Source organism: Microcaecilia unicolor, chromosome 1 (genome assembly GCF_901765095.1).
Source record: "Microcaecilia unicolor chromosome 1, aMicUni1.1, whole genome shotgun sequence".
NCBI lineage: Eukaryota > Metazoa > Chordata > Amphibia > Gymnophiona > Siphonopidae > Microcaecilia > Microcaecilia unicolor.
The window spans coordinates 648,050,693-648,077,115 of NC_044031.1; the positions used below are offsets into that span (position 1 = coordinate 648,050,693).

General features: G+C 44.4%; 1 protein-coding gene across 1 annotated transcript in view; it reads left to right on the forward strand.

Moving 5' to 3' along the window:
• Nucleotides 1-26,423, forward strand: part of TCIRG1 (T cell immune regulator 1, ATPase H+ transporting V0 subunit a3) — an 86,704-nt gene that overhangs the window by 59,243 nt on the left and 1,038 nt on the right. Inside the window, 5 exon segments of the mRNA XM_030185597.1 lie at nucleotides 8,045-8,261; nucleotides 13,171-13,287; nucleotides 20,817-20,993; nucleotides 24,878-24,995; nucleotides 25,090-25,258. Coding sequence (XP_030041457.1) covers nucleotides 8,045-8,261; nucleotides 13,171-13,287; nucleotides 20,817-20,993; nucleotides 24,878-24,995; nucleotides 25,090-25,258 — 798 coding nt within the window.

The window sequence follows — 26,423 nt, forward strand, 5'->3', positions numbered from 1 at the left end:
CTCCGAGCCATCCTTCCGGGGATCCTGGAAGGGCTGATGCGCCAGGCTGTGCCGGCGCCCTCGGCGCCGATGACTGTGGCGCCGGCGAGCTCTAGCCCGGTGCCAAGGCCGTCGACGCCGCCGCCGCTTGCGGCGCCGGTCTCGACCGCCACGCAGGTGGAGTCCCCGTCGACGTCGATGGAGGGAGCTTCGTCCCCGCCGGCGCGGGAGTCCACCGCTCGACGACACCGAGGCCTCGGTGCCTCGACGTCGAGCCGGGCCCGGTTAAGGACTCAGCTACATGAGCTCATGTCCGATACCGAGGAAGAGGCCTCGTGGGGGGAAGAGGAGGACCCCAGATATTTCTCCTCAGAGGAGTCTGCGGGTCTTCCCTCTGACCCCACGCCTTCACCGGAGAGGAAACTCTCACCCCTGGAGAGCCTCTCCTTTGCCTCCTTTGTAAGGGACATGTCGATTTGCATTCCCTTCCCCGTGGTCTCTGTGGTTGAGCCGAGGGCTGAGATGCTCGAGGTCCTCGACTATCCATCACCACCTAGAGAGTCCTCCACGGTGCCGTTGCACAATGTCCTCAAAGAGACACTGCTTCGGAACTGGATGAGACCGCTATCTAATCCCATCATCCCCAAGAAAGCGGAATCCCAGTACAGAATCCACTCTGACCCAGAGTTAATGCGGCCCCAATTGCCCCATGACTCGGCGGTCGTGGATTCTGCTCTCAAGAGGGCACGGAGTTCGAGGGATACCGCCTCGGCGCCCCCAGGGCGGGAGTCTCGCACTCTGGACTCGTTTGGGAGGAAGGCCTACCAATCCTCCATGCTCGTGACCCGCATCCAGTCATACCAGCTCTATACGAGCATCCACATGCGGAACAATGTGAAGCAACTGGCGGACCTGGTTGATAAGCTCCCGCCGGAGCAGTCCAGGCCTTATCAGGAGGTGGTCAGGCAGCTGAAGGCGTGCAGAAAGTTCCTGTCCAGGGGTATCTATGACACCTGTGACGTGGCATCTCGTGCTGCGGCCCAAGGTATAGTGATGCGCAGGCTCTCATGGCTGCGTGCCTCTGACCTGGACAACCGCACCCAGCAGAGACTGGCCGACGTCCCTTGCCGGGGGGATAACATTTTTGGTGAGGTCGAGCAGCTGGTGGACCAACTGCATCAGCGGGAAACCGCCCTCGACAAGCTCTCCCACCGGGCGCCTTCAGCATCCACCTCAGCAGGTGGACGTTTTTCCCGGGCCCGGCAGGCTGCACCCTATTCTTTTGCAAAGCGTAGGTACACCCAGCCGGCTCGAAGGCCTCGTCAGGCACAGGGACAGCCCCAGCGCGCTCGTTCTCGTCAACAGCGTGCGCCTAAGCAGCCCCCTGCGCCTCCGCAGCAAAAGCCGGGGACGGGCTTTTGACTGGATCCACGGGAACATAGCCGCCATCAAAGTGTCCGTACCGGACGATCTGCCGGTCGGGGGGAGGTTAAAATTTTTTCACCAAAGGTGGCCTCTCATAACCTCCGACCAGTGGGTTCTCCAAATAGTGCGGTGCGGATACGCCCTGAATTTGGCCTCCCTGCCACCAAATTGTCCTCCGGGGAGCTCAATCCTTCAGCTCCCATCACAAGCAGGTACTTGCAGAGGAACTCTCCGCCCTTCTCAGCGCCAATGCGGTCGAGCCCGTACCACCCGGGCAGGAAGGGCAGGGATTCTATTCCAGGTACTTCCTTGTGGAAAAGAAAACAGGGGGGATGCGTCCCATCCTAGACCTGAGAGGCCTGAACAAATTCCTGGTCAAAGAGAAGTTCAGGATGCTTTCCTTGGGCACCCTTCTGCCAATGATTCAGAAAAACGATTGGCTATGTTCCCTGGATTTAAAGGACGCATACACTCACATCCCGATACTGCCAGCTCACAGACAGTATCTCAGATTCCGCCTGGGCGCACGGCACTTTCAGTATTGTGTGCTGCCCTTTGGGCTCGCCTCTGCCCCACGAGTGTTTACAAAGTGCCTCGTGGTGGTGGCGGCGTATCTACGCAAGCTGGGAGTGCACGTGTTCCCATATCTCGACGATTGGCTGGTCAAGAACACCTCGGAGGCAGGAGCCCTCCGGTCCATGCAGTGCACTACTCAACTCCTGGAGCTGCTGGGGTTTGTGATAAATTACCCAAAGTCCCATCTCCAGCCAACCCAGTCTCTGGAATTCATAGGAGCTCTGCTGAATACCCAGACGGCTCAGGCCTTCCTTCCCGAAGCGAGGGCCAACAACCTCCTGTCCCTGGCTTCGCGGACCAGAGCGTCTCAGCAGGTCACAGCTCGGCAGATGTTGAGACTTCTGGGTCACATGGCCTCCACAGTTCATGTGACTCCCATGGCTCGTCTTCACATGAGATCTGCTCAATGGACCCTAGCTTCCCAGTGGTTCCAAGCCACCGGGAATCTAGAAGATGTCATCCGCCTCTCCACCAGTTGCCGCACTTCACTGCTCTGGTGGACCATTCGGACCAATTTGACTCTGGGACGTCCATTCCAAATTCCGCAGCTCACGAAAGTGCTGACGACGGATGCATCTCGCCTGGGGTGGGGAGCTCATGTCGATGGGCTACACACCCAGGGTCTGTGGTCCCTCCAGGAAAAGGATCTGCAGATCAACCTCCTGGAGCTCCGAGCGATCTGGAACGCACTGAAGGCTTTCAGAGATCGGCTGTCCTGCCAAATTATCCAAATTCGGACAGACAATCAGGTTGCAATGTATTACACCAACAAGCAGGGGGGCACCGGATCTCGCCCCCTGAGTCAGGAAGCCGTCGGGATGTGGCGTTGGGCCGGCCGGTTCGGCATGCTTCTCCAAGCCACATACCTGGCAGGCGTAAACAACAGTCTGGCCGACAGACTGAGCAGAGTCATGCAACCGCACGAGTGGTCGCTTCATTCCAGAGTGGTACGCAAGATCTTCCGAGAGTGGGGCACCCCCTCGGTGGACCTTTTCACCTCTCAGACCAACCACAAGCTGCCTCTGTTCTGTTCCAGACTACAGGCACACGGCAGGCTAGCGTCGGATGCCTTTCTCCTCCATTGGGGAACCGGCCTCCTGTATGCTTATCCTCCCATACCTTTGGTGGGGAAGACCTTACTGAAGCTCAAGCAAAACCACGGCACCATGATTCTGATAGCGCCCTTTTGGCCCCGTCAGATCTGGTTCCCTCTTCTTCTGGAGTTGTCCTCAGAAGAACCGTGGAGATTGGAGTGTTTTCCGACTCTCATTTCGCAGAACGACGGAGCGTTGCTGCACCCCAACCTTCAGTCCCTGGCTCTCAAGGCCTGGATGTTGAGGGCGTAGACTTCACTGCGTTGGGTCTGTCTGAGGGTGTCTCCCATGTCTTGCTTGCCTCTAGGAAGGATTCCACTAAAAAGAGTTACTTTTTCAAGTGGAGGAGGTTTGTCGTTTGGTGTGAGAGCAAGGCCCTAGAACCTCGTTCTTGCCCTGCACAGAACCTGCTTGAATACCTTCTGCACTTATCAGAGTCTGGCCTCAAGACCAACTCAGTAAGGAATCACCTTAGTGCGATTAGTGCTTACCATTATCGGGTGGAAGGTAAAGCCATCTCTGGAGAGCCTTTAGTCGTTCGATTCATGAGAGGCTTGCTTTTGTCAAAGCCCCCTATCAAGCCTCCTACAGTGGCATGGGATCTCAACGTCGTCCTCACCCAGCTGATGAAACCTCCTTTTGAGCCACTGAATACCTGCCATCTGAAGTACTTGACCTGGAAGGTCATTTTCTTGGTGGCAGTTACTTCAGCTCGTAGGGTCAGTGAGCTTCAAGCCCTGGTAGCTCATGCTCCATATACCAAATTTCATCACAACAGAGTAGTGCTCCGCACCCACCCAAAGTTCCTGCCGAAGGTGGTGTCTGAGTTCCATCTTAACCAGTCAATTGTCTTGCCAACATTCTTCCCCAGGCCGCATACCCGCCCTGCTGAACGTCAGTTGCACACATTGGACTGCAAGAGAGCATTGGCCTTCTACTTGGAGCGGACACAGCCCCACAGACAGTCCGCCCAATTGTTTGTTTCTTTCGACCCTAACAGGCTAGGGGTCGCTGTCGGGAAACGCACCATCTCCAATTGGCTAGCAGATTGCATTTCCTTCACTTACGCCCAGGCTGGGCTGGCTCTTGAGGGTCATGTCACGGCTCATAGTGTTAGAGCCATGGCAGCGTCAGTGGCCCACTTGAAGTCAGCCACTATTGAAGAGATTTGCAAGGCTGCGACGTGGTCATCTGTCCACACATTCACATCACATTACTGCCTCCAGCAGGATACCCGACGCGACAGTCTGTTCGGGCAGTCGGTGCTGCAGAATCTGTTTGGGGTGTAAATCCAACTCCACCCTCCAGGACCCGAATTTATTCTGGTCAGGCTGCACTCTCAGTTAGTTGTTCTTCGTAGGTCAATTTCTGTTATATCCTCGCCGTTGCGAGGTTCCATTGACCTGGGTTCTTGTTTTGAGTGAGCCTGAGAGCTAGGGATACCCCAGTCGTGAGAACAAGCAGCCTGCTTGTCCTCGGAGAAAGTGAATGATACATACCTGTAGCAGGTGTTCTCCAAGGACAGCAGGCTGATTGTTCTCACCTACCCTCCCTCCTCCCCTTTGGAGTTGTGTTTCATAATTTTGCTTGTCATTCAACTGGCGGGAGCGGTCGCGCACGGGCGGGAAGACAGCCGCGCATGCGCGGTGGGCGTGCCCTGCGTGCGGACCGCCCGCGAAGCTTCTTCCGGTTGGTGGGGGGCTGACGCGGACGTCACCCAGTCGTGAGAACAATCAGCCTGCTGTCCTCGGAGAACACCTGCTACAGGTATGTATCATTCACTGTACATAATCTTAAATAAAAAGCAGGCCAACTTGAACTCAATCCTGGCCAAGACTGGAAGCCAATGTAACTTTACAAAACTAGATGAAATATGTGAAAACTTAGTGAGGCCAAAGATTGAGTTCACTGCAGTATTTTGAATGCTTTGAATCCTTCTAAGAAAGTTTTTGGCACAACTCAAGTATTACAATAATCCAATTGGGAAATCAGGAGTGCTTGTACTAGAAGTTGGAACTGTTCCCCTTTGAAATAGCTCTGAATGCATCTTGGTTTTCTCATTAAGAGGAAGCTTTTTTTTTCACTAAGGAAGAGACTTGACTCTCCAATGATAATGTACTATCAACTAGGATTCCCAAAATCTTGTTGGTGAAAATTCATAAGTAACCTGGCCTATATCAATGGTCCGTGGAAAATTCTCTAATTTAGAATTGAAACACAGGAATTTAGTTTTTTCAGTGTTCAGTTTTAGTTTATGACAAGACATCCATGTTTCTAATAGTGATCTACAAAGTTGGATTCTAGAATGATCTATTTCACAAATAGAATTAGAGAGTATAAGCACCAAAATATCATCTGCATAAATATAGTCAGAAAGTTATTAGCTTGCCTCCGCTGTGTCCAAGCTAGAGTACAAACAAATTTTATTTAATAAAAAAAATTCTTTAGCAACAATTTGATACTGGATACTTAACCCAAGCAATGAAACATAAAAGGACAAAGCAACTGCTTATCTGACTCCAAGAGAGCCAGTGCTGTAACACCTCAATACACCCAACGCCCACACTATAGATAAGCAGCGTTTCAGTCAATTAGACTTGCTTCTTGGGTAGTTAAAGTCACCTAAAACTGTGTCAACCAGCATGACGCCTTGATCCTGGTCCTTACAAGATGGCGTCATGCTGGTTGACACAATTTTGAGCAACGTTTTGGTCAATCGGATGTGCTTCTGGGGTAGTTCAGAAAGTCGCTCAAAACTGTGTCAACCGGCATGACATCATCTTGTAAGGACTGGATTCAAGGCATCGGTTGACTGAAATGCTGCATATCAGTAGTATGGGCATCGGGTGTATTGAGGTGTTGCAGCACTGGCTCTCCTGGAGCCAGATAAGTTATCACTTTGTCCATTTATGTTTCATTGTTTGGGTTAAATATCCAGTATCCAATTGTGGATAAAGATTTGTTTGTCTCCACTGTGCCCAAGCTAGAGTAACAGAGGATTGACCACACATTTGTAGGCTGGGACTTGAATTAGCTGGGGCTGTAAGAAGTCCAGTGGCCTGCCTTTTTTACTCTTTTACTATTATTATTGTTCTAACATTAGACAATTAATATTTGATTAGATTACAGCTTGACTATAGTTCTTGTCACAGTGTTTTTCCCTCCTTGTTTTTCTCTTTGAGAAAACCAAATAGCAACATTCATTGCTACCAATCCCAAGGCAAGCTGTGGCTTCCCTATGTCTATTTCAGTAGCAGACTATATGGACTTTTCCTGCAGGAACAAATCTTTTTTTTTTTTTTTAAAACCCTGATACACTAACCACTGTTACCACAGCCTCTGGCAATGAGTTCCAGAGCTTAACTATTTGTTGAATGAAAAATATTTCCTCCTATCTGTTTTAAAAGTATTTCCATGTAACTTTTGAGTGTCCCTTAGTCTTTGTACTTTTTGAAAGAGTGAAAAATCGATTCACTTTTTACCTGTTCTACACTAGTCAGGATTCTGTAGACCTCAATCATATCTCCCCTCAGCTGTTTCGTTTCCAAGTTTGAAGAGCCTTAACCTCTTTAATCTTTCCTCGTATGAGAGGATTTCCATTCCCTTTATCATTTTTGTCACTTCTTCCCTGAGCACTCTGGTCGCTTGTGCCAAGGCTTTCCCCTTGCACTTCTCCAGCAGTCCTGGGAATCCCTTGAAGCAAAGCTGTCCCAAGGTTATTTGATACACTAGGTGAAGCTACAGCTATGCACTCCATCCCCTCCCCCATGTCTAGCATCTCCCCTTCATTGTTATTCCATTGTCCAGCATCTCTCTACCTCTCCCCTCTTACCTATTCCCTCCAGGGCAGCATTGGCGCAGCAGTCAGCGTGTCTAAAGAAGAATCATTGTGGCTGGTGCAAGGCCTTGAGCCATCCACACATGCTTAAGGCCTGCCGTGTCCTGCTTCTTCCAAAACAGGAAGTTTGGAGGGGGCGGCTTCTGGCAGCATTGGCGCAGCAGTCAGCGTGTCTAAAGAAGAATCATTGTGGCTGGTGCAAGGCCTTGAGCCATCCACACATGCTTAAGGCCTGCCGTGTCCTGCTCCTTCCAAAACAGGAAGTTTGGAGGGGGCGGCTTCTGTCAGGCCTTGAACATTTGTAGGTTTGTGAGATCATGAAACCAGATATTCTCAGTCTCCATCTGCTGGGAGGAGAGCATAAATTCGCATGCCTGGACTGGTCTGGATAGATGAATAGGAAATGACTATTACTGCAGAGCCACATACGTGTGCACACATTCACTCCCTCTCCCCCCCCCATATAGGGGGCAGTACTGGCAGCAGCAGTGCAAGTTTCCCGCACACGCACAGTATTGGTATTAGTAGTTGCAGGCTTTTGTCTGTGTTAGTCTGAGACCTGGACTGAGAGAATCAGATCATGATTCTGATCTTCAGGGCCGCAGAGAAACTGGGCCGGGCCCCCCCTGAATTCAAATCATAGCGCCTCACCTCGACCTCGCTCCATGTGAAAGAAGCGCAGCAGCGGCAGTCTGCAGATCGCCTCCCTTCGGGCCTTCCCTCCCTGTGTCCCGCCCTCGCGCAGGTTACGTCAGACGAGGGCAGGACACAGGGAGGGAAGGCCCGAAGGGAGGCGATCTGCAGACTGCCGCTGCTGTGCTTCTTTCACATGGAGCGAGGTCGAGGTGAGGCGCTATGATTTGAATTCAGGGGGGCCTGGCCTGGTGGTGGACGGAGGGGGTGGGTGGAGGGGACTGCAGCACCGGGCCCCCCCTCTCAGCGACCCTGCTGATCTTTGTATTTCTTTGAATGTCGCTGCAAACCCACTCAGGTATATGTCAACAAATCTATGTAAGCCACATTGAGCCTGCAAATAGGTGGGGGAATGTGGGATACAAATGCAATAAATAAATAAATTTTGGTTGGTGCTGGAAGCTCAGATTCTCATTGCTTTCCCTGGTTTTCTCTGCAGACACTTTAGGACGTTCTATAAGATCTACCTGGTATTTATCCCGGAGATGATTTTCATGCTGGCTCTCTTTGGATATCTTGTGTTCATGATCTTCTTCAAGTGGTTTGCATACTCTGCCATGAACTCTGAGAATGCCCCCAGCATTCTTATTCACTTCATCAACGTTTTCATGTTGTCAGTCAGCGTTGAAGAAATTGGGCCACTCTACCCGGGCCAGGTAAGGGGAGGAAAGATGGCTGAAAAGGGGAGTGTTTGAGAACAGGAACAATATAGGTCGGACAATGAATGTGGGTGGACTGAAGCATTCGTTGATATTACTCATTAACTCACCAGCGTTCCCTTCTATTTTTTTCTGGCATATGTGAGTGTGGTTTACTGCTAAGCACATCATTTTTTTCAGGTGAACAGTGGCAGCGAGGGTGGAGGGGTTCTCATTTCCTCCAGCATTCTTGCCCTTTCTTCTTACACTGCCCCCCCCCCCCCCCCCTCCCCATCTCCCACCGTCCGCTCCTTCCTCCTTCACCAGAGCTGCCAAAGTGGAACATTTTCTAAGATGAAGATTTTCAGGGCACGACATCGTACACACCATCACCAGCAGCAGCCTTCCTTCCCTCTTTCTCCCATGTTCTTGCAACAAAAATACATGACAAGCATTTTTACACACACATCCATACATGAGCATTTAAGTGTTTAAGAAGGTGTAGGATATTACCCACCCTGCACAAAAAGATAAATAGCCTAAATATACACAATTTTTTCACTCTCAGAATCTGTCTTGTTAAAGACATTATAAATAAAGAACTCTCCCTCTTCGTTCTAAGAAAATCTTTGTTAGCTGTGATAACTTTTAAAGGATCCACAAAAGCTCTTTCACAGCCTAAAAAGGTTCCAGTTTTCTTGAGGACCAACTTGGCTACTATGGGCTTGTTCCAGTTTTCTTGAGGACCAACTTGGCTACTATGGGCTTGTTCCAGTTTTCTAATGAAAAACTTCCAGTTCTTTAGTGTCCCTTCAGATGCTGGGTTATGCATTTCCACCAGCAGAGACTGAGAACCAGAGGCTTCAATACATGCCTATAAGTATCCTGTGTAGCTCACAGCCAGCCATTGTTTCTCAGTCTCCAGCAGATGGTAGGTGTGGTATCCGCAGTGCTTTTTTTGAGGGGGTACTGAGTACCGGAACCTTTTCCATTGTCTGCTAAAATTGACCCTTGAACTCCAAGTTTTAATGAAAGAGCTCAGGCTCTACACACCAATTCTGCCTTGTCATAGATTCTGTGACTGGTTGCAGGGGGCCTGGCTATTGTGGGATGAGTCCCTCTCAGTGATCAACCCACCCCTGAACAGTGGCCTTGCATTTGAGTACCAGCACCTTTTTTGCTAGAAAAAACGCACTGGGTATCCTATATAGTCCAGCTCTGGTTGGGCTAGGCTGGAGTGCCAGGAGAGTTGGTAGCCCTTGATAGCTGGGTAGGGGAAGCTGTTAGATGAGTCTAGGGTGCCTCATTTGCTGGGGGGGGGGATCATTTAAGGAGTGGCAAGTTGTTTTCCCCTCCGCTAGAGGCATTTATTTATTTATTTGCATTTGTATCCCACATTCCCCCACCTATTTGCAGGCTCAATGTGGCTTGCATAAAATTTATTAGTATTGTCAAAACAGGATATCAGATACAGTTAGTAGTGTGGAGCGATTGAGGAAGGGAAGAGGGAAGAGAGTTGTTAGGGTATTTATAGAGGTGGGTGTTCGTTGTTGAGGTGACTCAGTGAGGTTGTAGGTTCTCGTTGTAGGCCTTGTTGAAGAGGAATGTTTTCAGAGATTTTCGAAAGATAGTTGTGTCTTTGATTGCTTTCAGGTTTGTAGGTAATGCATCCATAACTGCATGCTCTTGTAAGAGAAGGTAGTGTCATGCACGAGCTTGTATTTAAGTCCTTTGCAGCTGGGGTAGTGTAGGTTGAGAAATTTGCGGGATCTTGTGGTGTTTCTGGGAGGTAGGTCCACGAGATTTAGCATGTAGATTGGTGCGTCTGCATGAATGATTTTGTGTACAATCGTGCAGATCTTGAACGCAATATGTTCCTTAAGTGGGAGCCAGTGAAGTTTCTCTCTTAGGGGCTTTGCGCTTTCATATTTAGTTTTTCCAAATATGAGTCTGGCTTGGAGGTATCGTGCTGGCAGAGTTAGCAAAATGCAGTAGAGTAGGTTTTCCAGAGAGGCCAGCTCTTTCAACAGGGCTGCAGAGGTGGAAGGGATCCAGGGTCAGTCAATCTAGGGCCTGCTAGGGATTCACAGTGAGGCCTTGGAGACGCATCCTCCAGTTCCTCATAATAGGATGAGTAAGAAACCCAGAGGTGGGTCCAGATCACCTCAGATCAGTGGGTTGTGGAGATTATTAGCAAAGGTTATGCCTTATAATTTTCTCTTACCAATGTTTTTTTTTTTTTTTTAGTCCCCTTGCCAGTCACAAACAAAGGCTTCAGTGCTGAGATGTTTGATGCAGCTTGAGGCCATGGTCTTTGTCCCTTTAGAGAAGCAGGAAACGAGGTTAATCTATTTACTTTGTGGTGCCCAAAAAAGGAGGGCACCTTTTCGCCCATCTTGGACTTCAAATGGGTAAACAGGGCACTCAGGGTGCTGAAGTTAGATTCTGAACTTGGTCATAGTGGTGGTTCAGCAGGAGTGTTTCTTGTCATCAGAGGATTTGATGGAGGCATACCTGCATATTCCTATTTGGGACGAGCATCGGTGTTTTCTGAAACCACAGTTCTAGGACAGCATTTCCAGTTCCTCACTCTTCTGTTTGTATTTTCCAAGGATATTTTCCAAAGTGAGGCAGTGGTGGTGGCAGCCCTTTGTAAGGAGGAGATTCTAATTCATTCCTGCTTGCATGACTGGTTAATTTGAGTGAAATCTTTTCAGGAATTCAAGACAGCCACTAACTGGGTGATGCAGTTTTTCCAAGAATTAGAATGGGTTGTCAACCCTTCCAAGAGAAAACTACGCCGTTCTCAGACAATAGAATATTTGGGTTACTTTTACTTTACCTAGAACTTATATTCCGCTCTCACCAAAATATGGTTCAGAGCAGATTACAATAAGACTAATCAGTAACAAACTACTGAGAATATATAAACCTAAAACAAAATTAGTTCAGAAAGTAAAAATCTAGCGTGACATCACATACTTCTTAAACAGGATAGTTTTGCTTTGCTTTGCAAGAAAGACCAATAACAGATGTTGGTAAACTGTTCCATGCCTTAGCAGCTTGGTAGGAAAATATACCAGGAAAAGTTCTCTTCAAATGAAAACCCTTAAAAGATGGAAAAGATAGCCTTAAAGAATACTTTGTACCACATGAAGTTAAAACTGTAATCAATGAAAATATATATGCTGGAGTGAATTCCTGAATTATTTTAAAGCAAAAACATTTTTTTAAATTTCTTTTTATTGAGAGAGAGAGACAATAACAAAAAACCCCCCACAAAAACAAAATCATGTACCAGTACAGCTATAGACCAGTCACTCCAAAAATGAACAATACCAAACATATACATAACTCGCTTACATTTTCCTGTACCCCATCCCACCATCCTCTCCCCGTAAAGGGATCACGCACTGCCATTTCAGATTATGGTGGCACTGGGGGTAGGAGCAAGTGGGCATTATTCCAGCCTTGCCAGATTAGAGTTGTGTGGGGTGGGCGTATGGGAAGTATGATTGGGGGGGAGGGTCACAGGCCACCAGACTACTGGACATTGGCGGGTGGGGATCAGGTTGGCTACCTTCATGTTGTTGGTCAGGGAGGAGGAGTCTGGGGTAAATACAGGCGTGAGACCTTTTTTGTAAATGTCACCCTTTCTGTTACTGCATGAGCCAATCACTAGTACACTGATAGGACGGTTGACATTTCTCAGTGAGCTACAGGTTATAAATAATAAATCAAATCCAGATTACCACTGTGATTTTAACAGCAGTAATTTGCATGCATAGAAGCCATGCAGTCAGTGGTTCTTAACACGTGGATTTCTGCACTGACTTCTATGTATTAAAAAGAAACATGTAGTATCTTACTATGCAGAGGTTATGTGAGCTTCTGTTTGTTTGGATTCACTAAAACATACATGCATTGTTCCTAAGCTTTATTTTTTATTTAAAATATTCAATTTTTTTGTTTTATTATAGATATACTCAAGGTTAGGTACAATTAAACAAAAAAAATACTCATTCATTGAAAAAATGATAAATATTATGCCATCAGTTAACATCAAAATATAAAATAATCGGTCATCAAACAAAAGCGACACCATAATCATAATGCAAATAAAAACACAACAATATCCAGATAGTGCCGCTGGAATTTTCTGGATAGACCAGCCAGTGTCTCTTATCTGGATACGTTCTTTTTAATATTGTGTCCAAAATAGAATAGAATCTGAGAGGAACTGTGCCTAAGTGGTGTTTATGACCTTCTAATATGGTTGTTACAGCAGAGGTTCCCAAACTTGCTCTGGTGATACCAAGCCTGCCAAATGTTCATGATGTCCGTTATGAATGTGTACGAGAGAAATTTGCACATATGCTAGATCCAGTGTATGCAGAGATCATACATATCAGGGGCATAGCTATGGGGGGCCTGGGCCCCCGCAAATTATGTCCAGGCCCCTGCTAGCTGACGCTCCTTTACGTGAAACTGAGAAGGAGCGTCAGCGTGCACAGGACAGGAGGAGCAAGAAGAGCAGGGCAAGAACGTGGCTGCGCCGGAGACGGCACTGAAGGAAGGCTTCAGCTGGCCGGGGGTTGTGGACCCCCGCCAGTAAAGGTATTTGCGAGGCGAAGGGGGGGTGTGCGAGGCGGCGGGGGAGGGAGGCGAAGCGTGACGGTAGGGGGGGTGGCGGCACTCAAAATGTGCCCCCAACCTCGGGCTCTGGCCCCCCTCCCACCGTAAGGTCTGGCTACGCCCCTGATACATATTCATTGTGAATATCCCGAAAGCCCAATTGCTTGCTTATGATGATATGTCACCAGAGCAAATTTAGGAAGTCTCGTGTTACAGGCTGTTTTGTTGTCAGAATGCCTTTTTGATATCATTGAATGCTGAAGGTGACGGTGCCTCTCTCTTTCCTCTACAGCGGTATGTACAGATAGTACTAGTTGTTTTAGCACTCGTCTCCATTCCTGTCCTCCTCCTGGGAGATCCAATCTGCCTATTTCTGCAGCACCGGACAAGGAGGATCAGGAAGACAAGGGTGAGTGTTTATAAAGTCTTGGACATCAGGTTAGATTTCAGGGGGTAATAAAGAAACCTGGGTAGAACAAAGAGACAAGGACAGATGGGACTGAACTCTGGTGTCACTTCAGACACCATTATGCCTGTGGAGAGTCATATATTCGGAAACATAAAATGTTGGTCTGCTGCTCGGATTTCAGGTGTATCTTAGATTAGGAATTGTGCCCAGCAGTAGAGACCTGAAACCTATCCACAGGCAAGTGTGTTATTTCAAGCTTTAAAGTACAGCTTCTTGTATTTTTGGGTGCTTCTCAAGGATAGAGCCAATAAAAGAAACTTATTTTTCGAGTTTAAACATTTTTCCTTTAATAGGGCTGGCGTGATGCTTTGGTGGCAGTGTTGCATATTGCCATGGGGTTTTATACCCATGTCAGATCCCATCAGTTTCTTAACTTATGAAAACTTCTGCTCCTGTGGCTGTCTGTTGCAAATTCTCTTGCCCTTCTGTTTTATTCATATTTATATCTTCTCTGCCCATTCCCTTCCTTTTGTTTGTTAGAATTAAAATTTTGCAAGTACTGACCTTTCTTTACCTTATTTGTAACCTAGGCCTCCCTCTCCTGTTCTTTCCTCTCTTTTATTCTACCCTCCCCCCTCCTTCCCGGTGTATCAATTGTAAACAGCTTAGATATGCTTATGAATTTGCGTTTTATCAAAATAAAATGAAATGTGAAAAATCTTTGCTACCCTGGTTGGCCAGAGCTGGGGATGCTGTGAAGACAGACCTCACAGCCCCTGGAAGGAAGAGAACATCTTAGTCATTGCACAGTAGCAGCACCTAGTGGCCAGATTTAGAGCCTATGAATACAGGCTCCATAATGAGCCCTGATGCATTGCCCTTGGCCCAGGACTGTCACTCGACAGAGCTTTTTGTTATGAAATTTTAATGTATTCATTCTTATGTTTTGTATTGTCCGCATTTTTATTATGGATGTCTGTTTTTGTAACCAGCCTAGAAGGGCTATAAATATTTTAAATAAACTGTAATGACTAGATTAAAGTAATTCTGGAGGCAGGACTGTACTGAGCTATAGTTGTACCCTGGATGACTCACCTGCTGGTGCCCCCACCTTCCTCACCTACTTTGCCACTGCCCGTGAGACGGTTGTAGCAATATGTGTGACCTGCATGGCTGCACTGCATGCATAGCTCTGGTACAGCACTGGTTGGAAGGAATATAAAATCTCACCTATAGGGTTCCCTGGGGCAGTGTTTTTTTCAAGTCTCTCCCTGGAGTACTCCCAAGCAAACTAGATAGGGTAGAAACACTGCCATAGAGTGATATGATAGCTTTATTGATGAACTAGATATAAACTGCATATTTCCATTAGAGGGAGATAACCAGAAGGCCTTGATTTTCAATCTTTATTGCTTTTGCAATCTATCTCCAATTAGCTATTTAGTAACAGTTTGTGTTTTGACCCTCAGACCATGACGTGCTGGTCAAGTGCTCCTAGATTAGTTTGGATTTTGGGATCATTTATTCCTACAAAGGTGGCAGAAGATTTAGGAAATTTGGTTGAGCCTAACTTGCCCCTAAAAGTTCAGGCATCCTATGCCGTTTAAGGTGGTTTTCTTCAATTAAGATTGGTTTGTAAACGCCCTTTGTTAAATAAGGTTTTCCAGATTGAAGTACAAATGTTTTTGTCATCCCTTGTGTTGACTACTGCTAGAGCTGTCTAATAGAGCTCTTAATGTACAGGCAGTTTCAGAATTCAGCCATAATACTGGGAGTGCAGAGGTGGACACCTGTTACCTCTTTTTCACGGATCCCTGTTAAAATCCTTCCAGTAGTGTTTTGGGCCTTATGTAATAATGGTTCTCAAGTATTTACAGGATAGTTAAGAGTGGTATACTCTTGGGAGATATTTGTAATCAAGTCGGGGTATTGTTCAGGGTGCTGCCTTTACTTAAAGGATGTGCAGAAGGTCAGAGTTTGCAACAGGATTTTTTTTCTGTGGCAGCTCCAGTGCTACGGAATACCTTTACCAGATGATTTAGGACAGGAGCTGGATTATGGGAAATTTCAGCAGAAAGTAAGACCCGGCTTTCCCTTGAGAGTAGCTTCCTGGTATGATAAAAGTTTGGGTTCGTGAGTGATTTGCTGCTTTGTTTTGTCCACTGCTTTGGTCTGCTAGCCAGAAAAAGTGGTATAGAAAGTTTAAAAAAAAAAAACAACAACAACCTATGAACTTTTTAAAATATTTGTAATTCTAGTACACCACTTTAAGCGATTCTTGTGAATTGGGAAGAGTCTAAAGAAATGTTAGGGAGGAGCTGGAGCTGAGAGGGGAAAGTATCCCAGTTCTCATTTGTAAGAATGTTTACTTTGTATTGCAAGATTTCTTTATATAAAAACATTTATTGATACAATAAAAAAAAATGTTCCCCAAGTAGCATAATGGAGGTTCATGCTGCCAGATTCTAACAATTGTTCTGATCAAGCTGCTGGACAAAATTCTTTTCATTAACAAAACAGTTCTTCAACATATTGTTTGAATGTCTTTTCTCCTTTTTATTCTTCTTATTCCTTCCATTTTCTTAACTTTCACCTTCCTCCTACTACGCCCTCTCCTTTAGAGTTCTCATATCTTGTCTCCTGTACCTGCATTTATCATTCTCCTCTCTTGACCCCATTGTCTCTTCCTCCTCCTCCTCCTCCTCCACTCAGCTTCCTTTCTACCTGTTCCCTTTCCCTTTTCGCCTCTTCCTCTCCATTAATCTAGGGACTTTTTATATCTGTTGTGATAAATCATTACCAAGTCTACAACAAATGAGCTGAACTCAGTACAGTTTTCCTTAGAAAGATATGAGGAGGGAGTGGGCAGGCAGGAAGAAAGCAGAAACAGAAAAAAGTAAGACCATATGTGGCCATCTCTAGGAAAAGCTGACTAAAGCAGCAGATCCTAAATGCTGAGAATGCCCAGTGTTTCATGTCATGGATCCATAAGCAGTCTGTAAAAGTTACATGGTTGAATTTTTTTTTCACTTAAAAGGAGGGTATTTGGCCTGTTGTATTATAAATAGTTTGCTCTAACAGAATTCATTAAAACCTCATTTTTCTATTTCGTAGCTTCCCATTCCAGAACCTGTGGGATAGCTGTGTCCATCAACTAGCAGGTGGACATAGAGAACTGAAAACTGAGCAGAAACACATCTGTTGGCATCCAGTCCAGCTCCTCAGAATTTTCTTAACTCCAGCAGGTGGATGGACCCACTTTTCAGCATCTGGTTCTGAGTGATTTGCTCCTGGTTTGGTTGGTCACTTGGTCCCCAGTTGAGCTTTGCAGGTGGCTTGAATCTGCAGAGACATATCTTAAGATCTTCAGATCCCTGGCTCTAGTGTCCCATGAATTTAGTAGCCTAGTGGTTAGTGCAGTGGACTTTGATCCTGGGGAACTAAGTTCAATTCCCACTGCAGCTCCTTGTGACTCTGGGCAAGTCACTTAACCCTCCATTGCCCCAGGTACAAAAAATAAGTACCTGAATATTTGTAAACCGCTTTGAATGTAGTTGCAAAAACCTCAGAAAAGCGGTATATCAAGTCCCATTTCCCATTCCCATTTACTTCTTCCCTCCCTTGACCTTTCCTTTGTTTCGTGTGGAGCCTTCCTTTATCCAACACGACAACTTTAAAAAAAAAAAAAAAAAAAGAGGTTTACTGGAGAGCATGAAACTATAGTATCAGTCCTGAGCCTTTCCCATTTGTGGTAAGACTTGTGTAGACTGAGCTTTGGAGGAACAGCTGACAGTGATCTGACTAAAGTTTGACTCTGAACTGCTTGGAGGGCTGCATGATGCAGGGGAGGGATCCTGATTCATCCCTTGGGACACATCTACTGTATGTCAGTTTAACAGGACTAGGTCTCCTATTTACAATGCTACCATCTCCCCCCCTTCTTTCTGGCGTTTCCTGGGAAAGGCAAGACAGATGTTTGGGCTTGTAAACACTCACCGTCCGATGAGTGATTCCAAAATATAGGGTCTGGGAGAATTAGCTAACATTGACAGTGCTACATCAGTACCATCAGTCAGACCAGTGGGAATTTCAGTTACTTTTTTAGCTAACTCATCAGCCTTATGATTACCATTAATTTCAAATAAAAACAAGGGTTATACGTAAATGTTCTATGGCGTTCTTCTAACGCTTCAAACACTCTATTCCACAAAGTGATGTAACTGAAGAGATGCCCAGTGGAAGAAAGCATAATTCAGCAGTCTGGGCAGTATAAGTGTTCGGGAGTCTATATTGTACAATTTCAATAGGTATTTCATCCGCAGTTTAATGTATGTAAGGGTTAACATAAGGACAGACTAACAAATGAAAGACAAAGAATTAAAAGGTTGTAAATTAGATCATGCTATTGAAATGCAGTACTGGGCATATCCTTTAAATAAACATGGTGTTATTCACAAGTATGCATGATAAATTACCAAAACAGTGTCCTAGGGCTAGAAGTACTTCTTATGTTTAATAGCATGGCATAGCTACTCCATTAGTAGGAAAAAAATGTACAGTAGTACTGTTTAAATGCTCCATTGAGATTCCGTATCTCTGCAGCTGATCAGAAATCTCAGTGGAGTGCATTGAAATAATAAAAAAAGAAAATATTTCTTTATATTCCACTGGTCTAGCTATGTCATTTTTTTAAAATAAAGTTTCATACTGGAATGCAAATATTTCTAATATTTTAAATATCCTGAAAATAAAATTGTAGAATTCTTAGCAGGAAAACAAAATTGTTATCTAGAAATCATATACACAATAAAACATTGAAATAGAATTGTATACCAAAGAAAACATTGAAATAAAATTGTATCAAATATTAGATTTAGGCCAATAATTTAGTAAGTTCTTTTTTCTCTAAAGGAAAGTATTTAATTACTGTCTCAAGAGGCATAGCCATTATGTGTATAATAAAAACCTAGTATTTTAAAACACCTATTCTGACAAATGAGACTTAGGACCTACTAGGAACTCTGTGTTATACCCTGATATTTTTTAAACACCCACGGCTGATCAGACCTTAGGACCTACCAGGGATAATTGCTATTTTAAAACACCTAGTCAGACAATAGTGACACAGGTCCTAGCAATGCTTTTTTAAAACACCTAGTCAGACAATAGTGACAGGACATAGCATAAAAATTTTTTTTTAAGATGTCACTTACCAATCTTCGTGTTAAACAACACTGTCGGTGTGTCGGGAATCCTGCAGCTTGAACCCGAACACCATAAAACTCATCCACGTCGGGAGTCAGCAATGAATTAATTCAGTGTAAATGTTTAGGTCTTTTTACCACCTCTCCAAATCTACATATACCAGTTACCCACAATTTGTAGAGATAAAAGACCGAGGCTGCCGCTTATGAGAAAAGTAATTTATTTACTACCCCTTCCCAAATTAGCATGTACCAGCCATCCACAATTTGGGAATAAAAGAAACCAGGGCTACGTGCATATGAGAAAGTCAATTGTTTATTTACTTACCAAAATGCAGATATATAAAGGTACAGATATAATCAAATAGTTTCTCAAAGGAGAACAGCCGTCCAAAGTAATTCTGTGCTTCAACTGTTTATATATCCTTTATGTCAAACAATGCCCCACATAGATTTAACAAATCATCTTCCCCAGAGATCATTCTGCCTTCCCTCAACATCATCTGTCTCCCTTCAAGTTGCTAGACCACATTTTCTTGTTTATTGTAATTGCTCTTTTCCCATGTCTTCTTGCACGCAAGAATGTCTTATCAGGTCATGAGTCTCTGGCTCGCATGCTTATCAGATTTTGCCCGTTGGTCCTGTTCCATGGTGCATGATCTGTGCTCATTATTTACATGAGTCTCCAGATATCTGGAAGTCACGAATGAATTTTGTAAATCGGACAGACTGTTCTTTTTGGTAAACAGAGGCTTGGCCTTATGGCTTCCAAGTCCACAATTGCAAGATGATTGAAGGAGGCTATCGCGCTGGTTTATTTGATTGCAGGGAAGCAGGCTCCTCAGGCCTTGCAGGCTCATTCTACAAGGCATATAGCAACATCCTGGGCGGGAGACCACTTTACTGTCTTCAGTTGATATTTGCATGGTGGTGTGGTCAGAAGCCAGTTTTGAGACTTCTTACTCAGGGCAGTTGTGCCAGGATCCCACCCACTCTAGGGATTGCTTTTGAACATCTCACAGGTTCTAGAATAGTGGGAAGCTACATAATGGAAGGAGAAATTAGGTTTTAGTTCATAATTTCTTTCCATTGTCCTTCCCACTATGCCAGATGCCCACCTGAGGTTTGAGATGTTTAGTCAAATAATGACTGTCACTTTGCATGGTGCTTCCTGCATATCTCTTGTTCTCTACACGTTGTCCAGCGATGTGAGGGGTCCACATGTGTTTGCTCATCTGGTTAGTGTTAGGTTAACGAGTTGTTTATAGTTATTGTTTGTTCTGAGTTTCTCCTTATTGCTTATCTATATAAATATTGAGTTGCTGGACTAGATGCCAAGAGAGATGTTTCAGCTCACCTTTCAGTTCTCTGTCTCCACCTACTGGTTAAGAACATAAGAATAGCCGTACTGGGTTAGACCAGTGGTCCATCTAGCCCAGCATCCTGCTTCCAGCAGTGGCCAATCCAGGTCACGTGTACCTGGACACAACTGTCCCACAGATTCTGGAATAGTGGGAAAGACTAATGGAAAGAAAATTATCAGGTAAGACCTAATTTCTCCTTTATTTCTGCAGACAGTCACTTTTTCCCAGAGATAGTCACATATGTCAGTCCAAAAATACTTAGTAAATGTAAATATAGAAATAGATGCACTTTAAAACAAATGTACATTATAATCCAATATTGTGATGTTTTGGCTGACACCTGCTGCATTAGGGTAACAACTTCTAGTAGAGGATTTATTAAGTTAAAACAAAAAGCATGTATAACTATACAGTTATAACAGATATTAAGTATGCAGGATTATATTTTGTGTACTTCTCGTCTCACCACATATAACAAGAGAAATCAACCTCCTTTCAAACTACAGCAATGACGCATCTTTATTTTTAACTTATAGATCTTCTACTAAAATTTGTTACTCCTCAGGCAGGCATGAGCCAAAGCATGGCCATGTCAGGTTTGAATGTTACATCAATTCTAAAGTATATCTATTTACATATTTAACATTTTTTTGAACTGACATATGGTCTTATTTTTTTCTGATTTCTTTTTACAATACCTGGCCTCTTATCTGTAGTGAGAAAGCAGAAATGAGAAATAGGGCTACAGTGACCACTAAGAGTCAGACAGCCGTAATTAGATTATTTATAGATGGCAGGAATAAGTGTTTGTTTCTTCGTTTGGTCCTTCCGCTGCTGCTGAACTGGGAATGCTGATCATTCAGAATTTTGTAGAGTTGAAGGTACTGTCTGGTGACCAAGCAGTACTTCTGCTAAGTGGTGGCTCTGTGAATTTCACACAGTTTTTGTCCCAATCCAACAGCAGTGCTTTGTCGCAGAGGTGGCAGAGACGCAAGATGAGAGGAAACCGCTGCTGGGCTCAGCGAATTCTGATGAGGGGAGGATTCCAGTGAGCAGACAGAGCTCACGGGACACAGTAGGCTCTGTCAACACTGCTGAGACAGACGTGGAGCAGGGAAACTTGGAGCCGGAGGAAGAGGTGAGAGGCATGGGATATGTGGCATTGGAAGGCTTAATGATACGACTGCCATCAAACCTTTCCAGAATATATCTATCTAATCCAGCAATTGGACATTGTATTTAGTGGCTGAATGTCTCTTGGATCTTTGTAATTACAAAGCAGACCGACGGGCGTGGAAGTAGACAATTTATTAAAACAAACACCCGACATTGCCACGTTTCATCCTAAAGGGTTGCGTCAGGGATAGAGCTGTTAATCCAGACATATATTAAATAAATTAAAAACAAACAAATTATAAAATTATAAAGAAATGGTTTAATTTAAGATTTGCAAATGAATGATTTCAAAATTGACATCCATAAAAATGGTAAAACTAAAATTAATATAATAGTAAAAACTAATTTGAAAAGCAAAAAATATCAAAATGTTGAAAATCGCTAAAGTTTTTTGCTAGATTGATAGAGAGAAATGTCAATCAAGAATACTCACGTGTTTAACCAAAGAAAACCTCAACTGCTGGAGAAGGTCAGCAAATGCTGTCCATCTCCACGTGGCTTCCTGTCATAGGTTTCAGATATCACTCGGCAAAAAAGAGCAATAAAAAAAACTCCCAACAAAAAAAATCTTAAGGGAGAAAAGATTGCTCCCAAAAAGCCTAGTGTAACTATTAAATAATACAAAGATCAAAGTCCTCAAATAACAATCTTTATAAAAATTGGCTTACATATACAAAAAGAGCAATTACTGATTCGCAGCAAAAAACGAGTCACTTATCTGACCACGTTTCTTCCTTATAACTTCAGTCCATCCAGGAATCAAAATCCAAAATTGCTGTAGCTTAGTCAAAGTATCCTTGATAAGACAAGGATCCGCCTTGTTTTGCTCTGCTGCGTCAGGAGGATAGTCAAGCTCTCGTACAGCCTAAGATGGCGCTCAAATCTTATAAAACGCCATGACCAAATATCCTCCCACTAGAGTGACATATCCACTGATGCTCCTAAAAGGTGGTAACATGAACAGACATAAAAGCAAAGGAACAAACCACTTAAATAAGTGTGTATAAAGTCCATCAACAAATCCTATCAATTCAAAGTGTAAAAAGTAGCAAGCAAGGTTGATACCAATAACTCAGCAAACCATTATATTTATTTATGTTTTGCTCACACATTTTTCAGTAGTAGCTCAAGGTGAGTTACATTCAGGTACACTGGATATTTCTCCCTCCCAGGAGGGCTCACATTCTAAGTTTGTACCTGAGGCAATGGAGGGTTAAGTGACTTGCCCAAGATCACAAGGAGCAGCAGTGGGATTTGAACCGGCCACCTCTGGATTACAAGACCGGTGCTCTAACCACTAGGCCACTCCTCCACTCCACTTGTAATGATTACACACAGCCATTTTAAATACAGAGGAACCGAAACAGTACCAAAAAAGGACACACCTAAAAGAGGAATTAAGACAAACCTTCCCCTTGTAAGCAATTGTTGTATCCAAATGAGCCAAAAAAATGAGCATAAAAACCTTATGGACTGAGCAGCATGAAACTCAATGGTAGTATTGAGATCAAAAAGCCATATAGATAGTATTAAGGCTTGGGATACTCACGGCTACTAAATTTCTTGTGCAGAACAGCACTTTCAGTTCAAGGCAGATGTATTTCACCTCCACAGGCAGAAGTGAAGCACCTGCCATGCAGTGAAAAGTGCTCGCTTATAATGTGTGCAGCACAGGTTAAACTACTTGCCATTACAAGTAGTTTAAAAAGCTGATAAAAACAAAAACTTATAATCCAAAACTGTATCAGATCACAAGATTTGATAGCCATAATGTGTAGAAATGCTTTAAAAGCCGTAACATTCCAATTTAAATACTTAAAAGAATTGAATTGCATCAGTCTTTTTGCTGACAACAACATTCAAAACCAATGATGGAATCTGAAGCAGCTCAGTCTGCTGACCTGGAGTCGCTAATTTAAAAAACATTTTTCTTTTAAACACTTCAGTTCTAAGAAGTTAAAAAATCTTACGTTTTCCAGCAGCCATCTGGGATGCGTCCCAATGATGTAAATGACATAATTGAAACTAGGAAATGCTCAAAATGAATGGGACACACTGTTCACTATATAAATATCTTAGGGGAATACACCGGAAGGCTAAATTCACTCAAAAAAATCACATTAAACCTGATATTTCAATAAATATGATCCAAATAATATATACATACAATCAAATAATAACACAAAGATAAAATGCACTGAACATCAATAAATATATATAAATGTATGTAAAACACAATAAATAACGTGATGTGCTCAAAAACTTATACTAATGGATTAAAATGTTAAAACTATATAAAAAGAAATCTGACTGAACCTTAAATAGTGTCCTTTTCAGTCTTTACAAAAATACTGAAAGATCCGACTCCTGATTTACAGTGTTACAATATCACTCTAGCATACCAAAGGCACATGTGGGGGCAGTCCATCCCGGGTGCAAGGAGCAGTTGTTCCCTGCCCCCTCTGAAGATACTTCCTGTTCCATGTCAGGGAACTGGCGGAGCCGACAACAGTTGTGTGACTGCTCTGTACACCCCCAAGTGGTGAGGGTGATGCAGTTTGGAGGAGGTGGAGGTGGGTGATGTGCTTGGGGGGGGGGGGGGGGGCCCTAACCCTAACGGGGGAGGGACGCAGTGGCGACCCGCCCCAGGTGGCAGCCAACCTAGGTACATCACTGCAGTATCATATCTAAATATAAATCTCTGCTCTTCCTACAATAACAATTTGTTGGTGTCCTTTCCTCTCCAACACAGGCCATCAAATCTATGGCACTTGTCAAGCATGTGTGGTGCAACAAGAGGGGTTTCTCAATTGTTTTTCTTTTTATGGCACTCTTGTGTTCAGTGATGCATTTGTTTAAGGCTCTCATAGTTTTGCCAATATATAATAACTTACATGGACCATTGACTTCATAAATAACCTGTCCAGTGTTACAGTTTGAATAATGTCTAAGTTTGTACCAGTCTCCAGGTTTTAAGATTGATGTGATAACCGGTGTGTTCTTCTTTTCTGTCTGAGGCATTGAAAGAGCTGATGGTGCAAAAATGTCTTTTAGATTCTTATGTCTCTCAAAAGCTACTAATGTATCTTTTATCTACAGAAAATGGTATGGATTGAATGATGGGCCAATGTTTTCTGAGTATATGTATTATATTATATCGTAAGAGAAATGGTCAAAAAAACTATGTATAGACCACTTTGTCCTGAGCCTTCTTAGGCTGAACTGTAATCACATTTATTGTTTGTTTTTCTTTTTTATTTAAGTATTTATATACTGCCCAGACTTAAGTGGTTTACAGTTTCTTACAGGTACTAGCATTGTCTCTAATGGGCTCACAATCTAAGTGGTATATTGTACTACCTGGGACAAAGGGAGGGATAATTGACTTGCCCAGGGTTACATGGAACTGCAGAGGGAATTGAACTCGGTTCCCCGGGATCTCAACCCACTGCCGACCATTAGGCAGCAGTGGGAATCGAACCTAGTTCCCCAGATCCGCAACTCGCTGCATACCCAAATATAAAATTCGTTGGTGCTTTATAACAAGATAATTGGTATTGCTGCTGCTGAGTATTGTATAGGTTTTTGCATCTGCAAGTCTAATAGGACACATGACCAAACTTGTGTGTAGTGACTGTTGTTTATAGCAGAGGAGACTAATAGCAACAGTTGTTGACTTGCAGGTATGAGGCAACGACACTGCATTGCATGATTAGAGATTCTTGCATTTGTGCAGTCTGGTGAACACATGATGGGGTGTGGGAGAGAGACCGACTTCCCTCTGCTTCCCGAACAAAGGAGTTCTTTTAACCTTCTATATGTCTTCTGCTTTTTCTCGCCCTTCAGTTTGATGTTGTAGAAGTATTCATGCATCAGGCGATTCATACTATCGAGTACTGTCTGGGCTGTGTCTCCAACACTGCCTCCTATCTGCGGCTTTGGGCTCTCAGCCTTGCCCATGCACGTGAGTACACGGAACATTTACGGAGAACATTAAGGGGCTGATCTGCATTCTCACCATCTTGTTTCCTACAGTGCTGTCTGTCTCTCTCTTGTAGAGCTCTCGGAGGTCCTGTGGTCCATGGTAATGAAGAATGGTTTTTGTGTTCAGTATTACTGTGGCGTTATCCTTGTCCCAATTTTTGCCTTCTTTGCCATGTTGACAGTTGCCATCCTGCTGGTAATGGAAGGTCTTTCTGCTTTTCTACACGCCCTCCGTTTGCACTGGTGAGTCAGATAGAAAAGCTTGCTTTGCTTTGGACAGTTGTGCTGACTTGAAGAGCCATCAGTATGTACTTTCCACCCAGTTTTCAAATAGGCCATTTACCTGGGTAAGGGGTAAATGGCTCTCAGAAATTGTCCTCATTTTACCTCTATCTCTAGATATCAGTCAACCTATGATGTGACAGTTTAGATACTGTCCCCCATATGCTATAAATGGTGGCTAAAGTTGGGCACCCCATTGTGTGCCCAGTTATAGAATAGGGTCAGTTATGTGCATAACATAATTTAACTAATTGAGGCCCTGATGATCAAAACTCTAGCGCTGTTCAGAACAGTGTGGCAAACAGCTCCCTAATGTTCAGCACTAGTGACATGCAAATATAGGTGTGCTGTTAGCGTTGAGTATTAGGGAGCTCAGGAGGAGGATTTTGCCTGGCATGCGTGATCAAGTGTTGTGGGTTAAGCACAGCTCTTGAGTGCATGCCCAGTCAAACTGGAGAGAAGCCCGTGCTGAGGAGTGGAGGCCAGAATAAAAATGCTTTGCCACCCACATCCCAGCAAGAGCTCAGTAACACAACCCCCTGCTTAACAAGGCATTACCTCACGTGTGAAAGATTTCCAGAGAACCTTCCCCCATCTCCATGAGAAATTTTTGCACCTTCAGGACAAGCCGTCTCTCCACGTAAAACGAGACATTGTGCCACAAGTCACTCACTGGAGTTCAGTGGACTGGATATAACTGCTCGTGCCCACGTCTCGTGCACCCATGAGCATTACGATGCATGAACTGCCCACGGACCTACAGCTGCTGGGGTTTAAAGACTGGGGAGGGAAGTTTCCAGTATAAAGATGGGGGCAGAGACCAGCCGGGCTGCTTCACAAACACCCTAACGCTAGCTCCAAGCTGGCGTAGGGTTTTGCGGTGGTAAGGACAACGTTCAGCAGGCTGTTTTCTGAGCACGGGGGAGGAATAGGAAAAGAGCTCATCGGCATACATTAGCACGCTCATTGCGCTTATCTGCATGTTCATTTGTTCCCACTCTCTGAGCCTCTGAACATTCGGTGGTAGTAAATGTGGGCAGTAGTCTGGTACTAAAGGCCTCTAGCACCCGTGTTTACTTCTGAGCATCAGGGCCTTGGTGCTTTTCAACCCCATCCTTGAGGCACA